The sequence below is a fragment of the Dama dama genome, chromosome 2 (genome assembly GCF_033118175.1).
Source record: "Dama dama isolate Ldn47 chromosome 2, ASM3311817v1, whole genome shotgun sequence".
Taxonomy (NCBI): domain Eukaryota; kingdom Metazoa; phylum Chordata; class Mammalia; order Artiodactyla; family Cervidae; genus Dama; species Dama dama.
The window spans coordinates 43391642-43405280 of record NC_083682.1 but is presented as its reverse complement, the minus strand read 5'-3'; the positions used below and the strand labels follow the sequence as shown (position 1 = coordinate 43405280).

General features: G+C 39.0%; 1 protein-coding gene across 2 annotated transcripts in view; it reads left to right on the top strand.

Annotated features, from left to right (window-relative positions):
• Positions 1–268: 268 nt before the first annotated feature.
• The window catches only part of GRM5 (glutamate metabotropic receptor 5), a 583230-nt gene continuing 569859 nt past the window's right edge, over positions 269–13639 (top strand). For both annotated transcript variants that reach the window (XM_061120398.1, XM_061120390.1), the window contains exon 1: positions 269–929. In XM_061120398.1, coding sequence (XP_060976381.1) covers positions 269–929 — 661 coding nt within the window. The remainder of the gene's footprint in view (positions 930–13639) is intronic.

The following is a 13639-nucleotide window of genomic DNA, read 5'->3' as shown; positions in this document are numbered from 1 at the left end:
CATAAACATAACTTCCCAAACTGGTTATACTTCTGTTGTTAAATCCCCTTTCTGCTTACTTTTCCAGGTGTTGAAGATCATGATCACCTGGATGCGTCTAACCACGTGGTCCCTGGAGACATGATGGTCCTTTAGCGAGCGCATCTGAAGTACTGGCCGACGTTTGGGGTTGCCACTCACCATCCGACATCGTTGGATTCCACCTGTCAGAACCCTCCTAGATCTTCCCCACCATGCTGTCTTTATTAGCTTGAACCCCTTCCCTAAAATGGTCCTTCTGTTGATCCTGTCAGTCCTGCTTTTGAAAGAACATGTCCGTGGGAGCGCACAGTCCAGCGAGCGGAGGGTGGTGGCGCACATGCCGGGCGACATCATCATCGGGGCCCTGTTCTCCGTGCACCACCAGCCCACGGTGGACAAGGTTCACGAGCGCAAGTGCGGGGCGGTGCGCGAGCAGTACGGCATCCAGCGGGTGGAGGCCATGCTGCACACCCTGGAGCGCATCAACTCGGACCCCACGCTGCTGCCCAACATCACGCTGGGCTGCGAGATCCGCGACTCCTGCTGGCACTCGGCCGTGGCCCTGGAGCAGAGCATCGAGTTCATAAGGGACTCGCTCATCTCCTCGGAGGAGGAGGAAGGCCTGGTGCGCTGCGTGGACGGCTCCTCCTCGTCCTTCCGCTCCAAGAAGCCCATCGTGGGCGTCATCGGGCCCGGCTCCAGCTCCGTGGCCATTCAGGTCCAGAACCTGCTCCAGCTTTTCAACATACCTCAAATCGCCTACTCGGCCACAAGCATGGATCTGAGCGACAAAACTCTGTTCAAGTACTTCATGAGGGTCGTGCCTTCCGACGCCCAGCAGGCCCGCGCCATGGTGGACATCGTGAAGAGGTACAACTGGACCTACGTGTCGGCGGTGCACACAGAAGGTGAGTCTCGGTCACGCTGACGTGTCTCTGCCCTCTAGCTTCCCAGTTAACATTTCGAGGTTCGGAGGGCTGACACTGTCCTAATCATTTGAGATTCTTTGGGTGTCTCGGTTATACCAGTTATATAAGAAGGGACAGGATCGCAGATGTCTGGAGCAACATACATTTAAGCTAAGGCGATTGGATACGTGGCCATTAGTTGGCAAAATATATATATATATATTTGGCTTACTATTACATTATTTGTACTTCTTCTATAATGATGCTAGGGACTTTTAAGTTCTAAATCTGCTCTGAACTCCTGACATCTTTAACAGTTGCTCTGAGCGCCCTCTGAGAGGCTCTGTGTTACAGGGAGGTACACTTGAGTACACATCACGCCTCAAGGCAGCCAGATCTGGCCCAGGTATATTGTAAGAGAAAATGACCAAACAGTTTACTCTAACAACTATCGTTCAAGAGTGTGTCTGGTTAAATCTGAAATGGAGATGTGTATGAGTTAGTTCTATCCTTGTACAAGACATTCTCTGGAAGTGCAAGTTTTAATAATTTAATGTTAGTTGGCTTTGAAATTTATTGCTGCTTTATGCTGAAAGCATCATGAGGGAGGAAAATATGACTGAGGTAATATTAGCCAGATAATTTTATTTTATTAACCAGATAATATTAGCCTTATTTATTGTTGGTAGTCCTTTTAAAGTTCTTTTGTATAATTTATTAATTCTCAACCAAGACTGTTTGAACAATAGGTTTGATTGGACCTACAGAGGTTAAGACACCCAAATCGTGAGGTTTGCTCATCATGCAACGCTCCTTCTAAGAAAGCATGCTGCCTATGCTAAACCCTGAGGTATACCAAAGAAGATGCACAATACTTTGTTAGGATTAGCTGAGATTTAAGAATTCTGCAATAACACTGTCAGTATGTTCCAAACAATCTAGTCTTGTAAACTGTGAGATTACGTTATTAGGAAATTAATGAAATGGCCAGAATAAGACTCCTTCATAGGTTGGGAGCCAGTCACCAGTTCGATTTAGCAAACCTTTCAAGTGGCATAATATGGATCACACTGTGTGGCCACTCGATAATGTTCAGAGTTGCACAAACATAAAACAATAAGCTTCTACACTGATTAAGACTTCTATGCCTCTGGAAATTTTCATACATAATTTTATGGATTACTTACAGAGATGTCGATGTATAGAAGTTTTGCGCAATGGCTAGGTGATTGGAGTAGGAGACCTTTGAAATTTCTTTCCCATAATGCTGAGATTTTTCCTACATAAGCATTATTTCATTTGATTCTCACAAGCAGTGATACAGACAATCTAGATATTTTGTTTCTATTTTAAAATACAAATGTTTCAAGAATTTAAATAATTCATCCAGCAAATATGTGATAGCAACTTCAGAGGCAGAAGGGGGGCTCATAGCTACAAATTTCTAACTCAGTAACCTGTTAGAATTTAGTAGAATCCAATAGAAATACACCCACAGGATATATTTACGCAGCACATATTTATTAAGTCCCAATATGCAAATACTGTACTAATATTCTGTGAAGGATGGCAGTGTGTTTCATGCATTACTACCCTCAGTGGGCATGCAATCTGGCAAAGGAGGTGGAGCTTGCACTAATACTTACATAACCATAATCCAGGATGACCAGAGTTACAAATGTTTCTAAAGTAAATTGAAGTAGAAAAAAAAAAATCACATCTTGCTCCATGGTGATGGAGGCCAGGGTGGAGATCTTAGAAAAGAAAATGAATTTGATGGTGAAATTTTAACTGGATGAATACTGACAGTTGGTGAAAATTAAGAAGGCATGGGTTTTCAATAAAGGACATGAAAAAATATAAGAAGATGAGACAGTATCTTCTGTCTAGCTTCAGAAGAATTGGTTGGTCTGTGGGAGATACTAATCCAAGATTGTATTCAAACAGAAACTAGTCATCATGGATTCTTACTAATTTAACTTTTTTTTTTTTTAACCTAAGTGTACACCGGTAGTGAGGGATATAATAAATTATAGTATGTCCACATAATATGTTATTATGTGGCTATTAAAATAAGTGAAGCACTTTATAGATAATGAGATCATAATGATCTTCACAATCATTTTAAACGAAAAAAACACAGCATAGTTGTATATAAATGGTGGGTTATTTGTATAAAATGGAGTTTATAAACACCATATGATTGAACATTCATAGAATTCTTCTCAAGAGAAGACCAAAACTGGTAACAGTTGTTCCTTCTGGGGAGGGATTCTAAAGAGTTAAGGAATAGGGTGGAAGGGAAGACTTTCTTATCTTATGTAATATCTATATGCAAACATTTGAAGTTGTGTGTTACAAGCATAGGCTACCTATTGCGACTTAATAATAGAAAATATTCTCTTTGAGAGCAAAAAAAGGAATAAAAATGATTGCCAAATTTAGGCAAATTTAATTATTTTTTAAAAAGTAGGCCGATAAAAATTTTGTTGACAAATTTGGACAAAATATTTGGAAGATACCACTGGGACACAAACATTAAAGATTGGAAGAAATGCTCTTTGGTTTGTTGTTTTATGTGGTTAATCAAGAGGTATTTATATTGCTTGGCTCCTGAGCAAGTAAGTGGCTAGTGAAGTTACATGTCTTAAATGTATTAAAATGTATTAGCATAGGGGCAGTATGGTAGGAAGTTTTATAAAGTAAAACTTACCTCCAGGGTCAGAAAAGTGCTTGAGTATAACAAAATATAATTCTGTTGGGTACCCTGGAAGTCCTCAGAGGGATGCCTGGCTTTCTGTTGCCTGGCGCTTCAGGAAGCCCCTGGGGGATTTTCCATGAAATGACAACACCAGGTCTTACTTGAACCTTTTTCTTGGCTGTTTTAGGGCAGTTCTCTCTAGCTGTAGGTCATCCTACCCCAGTATCTCAAACTTATTCCCATGTCCAAATAATTATCTTCTTTCACTCAGTAGATACTCCTCCTCCTTGAAGAGTATGGAAATTTCCAAATGCTTTTACACATAAGACATTGAGGTCTGTAAACAGATGTCTTATTTTTGAAACATCCTTTGTCCCCCCATGTTGCCTGTTCACTTTATGCTTAAATGGGGCAGTACTTGGTCACTCAGTCCTCTAGGCGGCTATCACAAGATCTTCCTTGGAGAATGCATGTGGTGTCGCTGAATTTCAGAGGAGAGCACAGGAGACTTGGATTTCAGCTTCAAGGTTAATCTCCTACACTTGAATTTCATTGATTTACAGTTTTTGTAGGTTGTGCTAAGTCACTTCAGTCGTGTCCGACTCTGCGACCCCATCCCGTCAGGCTCCTCTGTCCGTGGGATTCTCCCGGCAAGCCTACTGGAGTGGGTTGCCATTTCCTTCCCATTTATAGGTTACAGGACTGTATATTTACTGTGGTTTGTTATATTATGCAGAAATACTGCCTAGACCTTCAAGGCAAAGAGATTAAATGTATGAAAAAAAAAGGAAAAAATATTTTTAAAGACAGACCACTCTAGCGCTTCAGCTGTGTGGAGGAAAGGAATGTGCAGTGACTAAGAAGAAAAAAATTGTATTGCTTGTAAAGGAGTCAGTTCAGTAGCCACTGTCTCTGCTCTAAGAAAGTTTAAAGGGCCCTTTGCTGCCATACATTTGGAAACCTTTGTACATGTGTCCATTGACAGAGTGAGTGGGGCTTCCTGTGTAGAAGTGGGGCAGGTCAATTGTTTTGGCTCTGATGACTTCCACTAATGACTTCTTTGCTTTGTAATTTGAGAGTTCTCTTCCACTCTCTTTAGACACTAGCCATGTGACTGCTTTGGTCAATAGAACATGGTGGGAATGAGTCCTTTCTTCCTAGTCTGTCTGTCCTGGAACCCTGTTTTCAGCATGTAAAGGATGAGAGCTGCTCGGTTTTCCAGATGAGGCCACCTTAGATCACTTGACCTTAGCCTTATGAGAGCACCCAGTCAAGAGTCACACAGTTGCTCTCCTGACCCACAGTCAATTTCAACCACCTAGTAGATCCTAACCGAAACTATAAACATTACCTACCTGATCATAAATTCTGTATTTGTTGTTCAGTCACTGAATCATGTCCAACTCTTTGAGACCCTATGAACTGCAGCATGCCAGGCTTCCCTGTCCTTTACTGTCTCCTGGAGTTTGCTCAAATTCATGTCCATTGAGTTGGTGATTCTATCTAACCATCTCATCCTCTGTTGTCCCCTTCTCCTCTTGCCCTCAGTCTTTCCTAGCATCAGGGTCTTTTCAAATGAGCTGGCTCTTTGCATCAGATGGCCACAGTATAGAGGCTTTAGTATCAGTCCTTCCAATGAACATTCAGGCTTGATTTCTTTTGGGATTGACTGGTTGGATCTCCTTGCAGTCCAAGGGAATTTCAAGAGTCTTCTCCAATACCACAGTTTGAAAGCATCAATTTTTCAGCACTCAGCTTTCTTTATAGTCCAACTCTCACATCTGTAAATGACTGCTGGAAAAACCATAACTTTAACTATACAAACCTTTATCAACAAAGTGATGTCTCTGCTTTTCAATATGCTGTTTAGGTTTGTCATAACTTTTCTTTCAAGAAGCAAGCTTCTTTTAATTTTTGTAGCTGCAGTCACCATCAACAGTGATTTTTGGAGCCCAAGAAAATAAAGTCTGTCACTGTTTCCACTCCCTGCCCCCATCTATTTGCCATGAAGTGATGGGACCAGATGCCATGACCTTGGTTTTTTGAGTGTTGAGTTTTAAGCCGGGTATTTCACTCTCCTTTTTCACCTTCATCAAGAGGCTCTTTAGGTTCCTCTTCACTTTCTGCCATTAGGGTGGTGGTATCTGCATATCTGAGGTTGTTGATATTTCTCCCAGCAATCTTAATTCCAGTTTGTGAGTCATCCAGCCTGGTATTTCACATGATGTACTCTGTATATAAGTTAAATTCATATACAATAATAGATGCCTTCAAGATGGATTCCAGTGTAAGTATTTTCATTCCACTGACTTTAAACTTGAACCCTACTGCCGAATAGGATACTACTATAATGTTTAAACTTCAAAATCAAAACAAAAATACATATATTAATATGCATTAACATTCTTGAGCTTTCAATGGAATAAATGCCATGGGCAAGAAAGAACATTTAAATGCTTCACCCATACTTCTGGTTCAAAGCTAGAGACTTGATAGTTTCCTTAAAGTACAAATGCTTTAAATAATCAGACACTTGCATATATTCCATTATTATATGCTTCCTTTGATATAGCTCAGTTTCATTGAGAAAAGTAATTATAAATTGGTTTTTATGCACAAAGCATGTATATTGTACTTTATGGTTGACTTACAGCATTTTCACACTTCACAGTTTTGCTGACTTTAGTTGAAACTCTACTGTACATTAGCAGCCCCTGTCAGAGTGCCTAGCATATAATAGATGCTCAAAGACTATTTGGTGAATGAATGTATTTGTGTTAAAATAGTATCCAGCACACTATTAATGAACATATAGCATGTGGACAAATAGCAGGCACTTGTAATTTTTCACAGTTTTGCCTCTATATAAAAATGAGGTGACAAAATGCCTCCCTTGATTAATTGTAAAATCCTGTTCACACCCAACTCCGCTTTTTGTTTATGCTGGTTCTTGAATTTGTTACTTCCACCGAATGATAAAGGAATGCTAATTTGTTTTAGGCAAACAAAACAAAATATTTGAGTGATGCTCTAGGGGAAACAGTGTACCAGTAAGTTGCACTGGTAATGTGACATCATTAAAGCATTGTCCTCAGGCTAACTTTCAGGTAATGATATGATTCTTCCAACACTTATTTAAAAATTTGATAACAATCAAGCTTTGGTTGAAAGACCTTCAATGTGAATGATATTCTGTGTTTAGCAACTTCTGAAAAGTGGAAACAATCATTTCCCATCACATCTTTTCTACTGCTGTACCTGGGAAGGGTTAATTTTGACTCCACATTCAATCTTTCTGTGACTTTAATCCTCCTGTTTCACTGCTTTCCTTTTTGCAGCATACATAATACCCTGCCTCAGGGAGTCCTGCCCCCCTCCCTGACCCTTAAACTAAAGTACGTTTATTTAGCTCACTGCCCGCCTGTGAAGGACTGTGACTTTCTTGAGCTCCTTGTGTGAGAATGGAGGCCCTCGTCTGCTGCTCGCAGACGTGGCTCAGACCTTCACTTTGTGGGGCCAGAAGCACAGACAGCTGTGGCTTCCCTGTTCATTGACGTGGCAGGGGACACTCGATTTCATAGCACCTGTGAAATGGTGGTAAGGAAGTGAAACTAGCACATCCCCCTGCCTGAGGCTTGCCATTCTAGGAGATACATACAGGAAAAGATCTTTTTGCTTTGTTTCTTCACTTTCAACATTTCTGATCCATAATGAACCTGGCATTGACGCCCCAACAAGGTGGTTATTTTGAGAAGTTAGTCTGCCATCTTCTCAGTCAGCCACCTTTCCTAATAAAATTATACTCCTTGCCGTAACATCTTGTTTCTCGGATTTATTGGGCAAGCAGGGTGAGCTTGGACTTGGTGACACTAACTGTGATTCTGTGAAGACAACAATTTAGTTTGGAAAGATGAGAAAGATCAGCATGGGCCCTACTGAGTACTTTTTTTTTTTCATTTATTTTTATTAGTTGGAGGCTAGCTACTTTACAATATTGTAGTGGTTTTTGCCATACATTGACATGAATCAGCCATGGATTTACATGTGTTCCGCATCCCGATCCCCCCTCCCACCTCCCTCCCCATCTCATCCCTCTGGGTCTTCCCAGTGCACCAGCCCTGAGCACTTGTCTCATGCATCCAACCTGGGCTAGTGATCTGTTTCACCCTTGATAGTATACTTGTTTCAATGCTGTTCTCTCAGAACATCCCACCCTCGCCTTCTCCCACAGAGTCTAAAAGTCTGTTCTGTACATCTGTGTCTCTTTTTCTGTTTTGCATATAGGGTTATCATTACCATCTTTTTAAATTCCATATATATGCGTTAGTATACTGTATTGGTCTTTATCTTTCTGGCTTACTTCACTCTGTATAATGGGTCCAGTTTCGTCCATCTCATTAGAACTGATTCAAATGAATTCTTTTTAATGGCTGAGTAATATTCCATTGTGTATATGTACCATAGCTGGTATATGTACCATATATATATATGTATGTATATATATATATATATGTATATATATACATTGTGTATATGTACCATAGATGGTATATGTACCATCCATTCGTCTGCTGATGGGCATCTAGGTTGCTTCCATGTCCTGGCTATTGTAAACAGTGCTGCGATGAACATTGGGGTGCACGTGTCTCTTTCAGATCTGGTTTCCTTGGTGTGTATGCCCAGGAGTGGGATTGCTGGGTCATATGGCAGTTCTATTTCCAGTTTTTTAAGGAATCTCCACACTGTTCTCCATAGTGGCTGTACCAGTTTGCATTCCCACCAACAGTGTAAGAGGGTTCCCTTTTCTCCACACCCTCTCTAGCATTTATTGCTTGTAGACTTTTGGATAGCAGCCATCCTGACTGGCGTGTAATGGTACCTCATTGTGGTTTTGATTTGCATTTCTCTGATAATGAGTGACCTTGAGCATCTTTTCATGTGTTTGTTAGCCATCTGTATATCTTCTTTGGAGAAATGTCTGTTTAGTTCTTTGGCCCATTTTTTGATTGGGTCATTTATTTTTCTGGAATTGAGCTTCAGGAGTTGCTTGTATATTTTTGAGATTAATCCTTTGTCTGTTGCTTCGTTTGCTATTTTCTCCCATTCTGAGGGCTGTCTTTTCACCTTGCTCATATAGAAAACTATAAAACACTGATGAAAGAAATCAAAGAGGACACAAATAGATGGAGAAATAAATATACCGTGTTCATGGATTGGAAGAATCAATATTGTGAAAATGAGTACTTTTTAAGGGGGTTTCATTTTGCTGCTTTCAGGAGTTGTATAGTGTTGAGATTAATCTTCAGATAGTCATGATGTTAATTCAGACAGAAACACTACTGTTAACTTTATACAATGTTTAACATTGGAAGCATCTTAGACAAGCATTTAATAACCCCTTTATCTTACATTTGAGGAAACAAACAGTAAGGACAAATAATTTGGCCTTATTTTATGTGATCATTAACAAAGTTGAGTCTCACAACTCAAGATTCCTATCCAAAATTTTGTTTTCATATTCAATGAAAGAATTATGTCTCTAAGAGGTAGTGGGTAAGTTCTTGTTAAGTCCTATGTACAAGGCTGGAATAAATAACCTCATGGATGGGCTCTGGAAAGATGAACTTAAATCTCAGTTGGGTGATGAAGAAGTTGGATTATATGTCCTTTTTGACAACTACCTTTCTTGACAACCAAATGTTGTTTAATTGAGATTCTGTTATTCTGTGAGTTAAAGCATGGTCATTTATACTATATTGTATCATTAATTTTCTAGTTGATTCATTTATCCCATCACATAGTATGATAAAGTTACCACTTTTTTGTTGTTGCTTTTTTAGGTTAGAGAATAGGTATGGAAAGAGAAAGTGATTTTTCCCATAATACCCCAGCTACTTAGTGACAGAGCAAGGATTTGGATCCAAGGCCAACCCTTTGGTGTCTCATATGGTAAAGAATCTGCCTGCAATGCAGGAGGTCTGGGTTTGATCCCTGGGTCGGGAAGATCCACTGGAGAAGGGAGTGGCTACCCATTCCAGTATTCTTGCCCAGAGGATTCCATGGGTGGAGGAGTCTAGTGAGCTACAGTCCATAGTGTTGCAGAGTTGGACACAACTGAGTGACTTAACACACAACTCTTTTTAATTAAGCCCAGTCTCCCTCCCTGTATATTGGGATAGGTGTGGCTTCAAGGAAAAGTAGAATACACATCTATGATTCTCTTCCCTTCACAGGAAACACGACACTATTCATTCCCCTTTTGAGAAAATCTTTTGAGCATATTTCCTGTGTCTTTTTATCTGGCTTTGAAAGCAGCACCTTTCCTTGTTCCCATGGAAGGATTTAATTATAGTAAAAAGAAAATAAATTAAGAAGGAGGCATGTGGCAACAAGTTGACCTCAGAGAAGACCTTTGTGTGAGTCTGATGATAAGTACAGACTGTACCTGGTTGTTTCTATTCTCATCTCCACTGCAGACGCCACAACGCGTCCTTCAGATGCCAGTTACAGGAGGAAGCCGTATGGTACAAATTTTTTCAGCACAGGAAGACATATTGTTAAATGTTGTAGCCTTATGTATGAAAAACTTCTTTGGAACTCATCAGAACTAGGAGTTATAAAACCTCATCTTGGCACAGTTGCAAATATTCCAGAGAGACTTCTCAATTTAACCAAATGTTGAATTGAGGATGTATCTTGGCAAGAAATGTAATAGTCAGATGTGTTCATCTTAGGGGACTTTGAAACCAGAGATCATGCCCCAGTGATGCTTTTTATGCATCAGTTTTTACATATTCAAAAAGGGTTTTTAAAAAGAGAAAAATACCTAGTCAGTGTTTTTTTTTTTTTTTTTTTGCAAAAAATACATCATGGGCATGAATTCATTGTAAAACCAACTTAGTTGCTTGAGACCGGCAGTTAGCATTGGGTAGAATATAAATATGGAGAAGGCAATGGCAACCCACTCCAGTACTCTTGCTTGGAAAATCCCATGGATGGAGGAGCCTGGTATGCTGCAGTCCATGGGGTTACTAAGAGTCGGACACGACTGAGCGACTTCACTTTCACTTTTCACTTTCATGCATTGGAGAAGGAAATGGCAGCCCACTCCAGTGTTCTTGCCTGGAGAATCCCAGGGACAGGGGAGCCTGGTGGGCTGCTGTCTATGGGGTTGCACAGAGTCAGACGTTGACTGAAGCAACTTAGCAGCAGCAGCAGAATATAAATATCAATATATTACAGAATAGAGTAGATACTGCTTTGTAAATCTTTATCTTTAGTTGCATATAGCGATGTGTATATGGTTACCATTTACAGTGTTTTCCTTACTGTGTCTTACTGCTAAAAAAAAAAAGCTTACAAACAACTAATTCTGCTTTTCTCTTTTAGAGCAATGTAATTCAGATACAGATGTTTATTCTTCTGTGACAATGTCATTTGATTTGTCTCTCCTGGATAGGTGGGTTTAAGCCTTATTAGAAACAAGCAAGAATTCCAAAGTACCCAGGGTGGGAAATGGTAGAAACTTTGAGCAAAATAAAAAGTCATATATGGTTAGTGATAAATGGCATATGGGGCAATGTCAAGGACACTAGCTGAGGATATTAGAGGCAAGTTTCCAGTACTAGTTTTCATCAGAGATCAAAGTACACTTGGAAGTGCCAGTCACTCGGTCATGTCCGACTCTTTGTGACCCCATGGACCATACAGTCCATGGAGTTCTCCAGGCCAGAGTGCTGGAGTGGGAAGCCGTTCCCTTCTCCAGGGGATCTTCCCAACCCAGGGATCGAACCCAGGTCTCCTGCATTGCAGGTGGATTCTTTACCAGCTAAGCCACCAGGGAAGCCCAATGAACATTTTATTTTTTGAATATTTTGGTCCAATATAATAAAAAATAAATGTCAAAGGTATTATGTAATTTTGGTATTAAAAGTTTACACAAAACACATTAACATGTGTAACTCCCTCACACACACACACACCCACACACCACACATAAAATACAATGTGAAGTATTTATACTGTTTATAAGGTGATCCCTTGGTTATATGAAATCACGATGCACCATTAGATAAGGTGTGTAATAAGACACAGCTTTAAACATATAAAGTGACAGTCTTCTTTCAGTTTTCTCCGAGTTTCCAATGATTAGGTGTTTAATTTCATTTAATAATATAGTCAGGTCCAAATTTAAGGTCTCTTTAGAATGTGAAGATCAGGCCATATACCATTCCTAAACAATGTTAGATAAAACATGAGAGTACTTTTAGAAGTAAAAGTTGTTCCATGAAATAGGCAAGCTGCAGTGGAGTCATAACCTTAAATCCAGTGTGTTGCAAAGACATCTCAAGACTTTACATTTCTTGACCTTTTAGATCATTCTAAGTAGTAGTATGAACACAGGCAGGTTTGAATGAAAATCCTGATTAATATTCTTGCTAGATGGAGAGATTTAGGACAAGTAAGTTATTTAGTTTCCTCATTATTAAACTGAGATAATAATTTCTGCCCCATAAGACTGTTTTGAAAAGTGAACATAAAGCAGTTCATGTTTGGCACAAAGCGAGTGCTCAATAAGTGCCTTCTAAATTTGCCTGCCAGGGTCTTGCCTTGCCTTATCTTGGGCATGAAGAAAAATGCATCAGTAAGGTTTCAGTTTGGCTTTGCTTGGTTAAAATTGATTATTGGATGAGATGGAAAATTAGCCAGGGAAGTGAAAAGTAAATATAGTGAGTTTTAGATTCTTCCTGACTTTCCTTTTGGAAGTTGGGTCTGTAATCATGTATTATGGCATAGGGTGCTTCGTGCTTTGGGACAATTGTAACTGGATCCCACAACCTCTCCTCCAGTAGCTGAGCTGCACTGTGGTGTAGTATAATTAACAAGGTCTGAAGAGTCCTTGCTAGACTGCGTGTACCATTACCTCCAGTGTGGGCGTGCGGGTGGAGGGGCCAAGAGGGAATCAGGGTGTATAAACATGAGATTAAAGGCGCAAAGGTGATGCTCTACTGTACGCACTTCTGAACTGTCACTTTTATTAAAAGCATCAATGTCTTTTGTAGTAAAAAAGAAAAAAAAAGCACAATGGTTCCATAACTTCTTTATAAATTTCAAATTGGACTTGCTCCATCACCTTCACTTGTCAGTAACTGCAACTTTGTTAATGAAAGCTAAGCTATGGCACATTGAGGCATGCCATAGGCTTGAGTTTAAAGCTGAAAGGATATAACATGGACTTCAGGAAATAAAACAGACTATATCTAATAATAAATAATAATATATTAATATAAGTTAAAATTAATTATATTATAATTAATAAAATACATACCATACTATAACATGAATATACAAATATTAATATAAATAAATTATAATATAGTTTATTATAATATAATTAAATAAATTAATAGTATTTAATAATAAAGAATAAACATACTACATTTAATAGCTATTCTAGTTTATAAACAAAACAGATGCTGTCTTACACATCATTAAAGCTGAGATATAGCAATGACAGTAATAACTTATTTATCAAGTATTTAATGTGTTAATCAGAAATTACCTGGTTTTTTATAATCTGTGAAGTGGTATCAAAATACAAATGTTTATGCTATTATTAGTGCATTATTACTAATATTGTTTGAAAGTCAGTCTTACCTATAGCTACAATCAGAAGTAGATAGCAAATAAGCAGAGCAAAAAGGCTGTGTCTATGTTCCTTTTCTCAAGGACTCTTAAAAACAAAAAAATTTGTATCTTTGAGAATTCCTTCATCATTTTTTTTTTTTGGTTGTGTAACTTTTTTCAGATGTTTTATATCTGCTTTTCACCAGATTTTGGCTCAGAATTCAATTTTTGATTTTCCTTAATGAGAGTAGAGGCCCAGTAATATTAAGGAAAGCTGTATTCTTGCATTGCTCTACAATGGCTTTATACCCTTTAAAGAAGCTGGAGAAATATAAAAGTAAGACATATAGAAGTATTATGTTAGTTTAATGTCAATTTTATG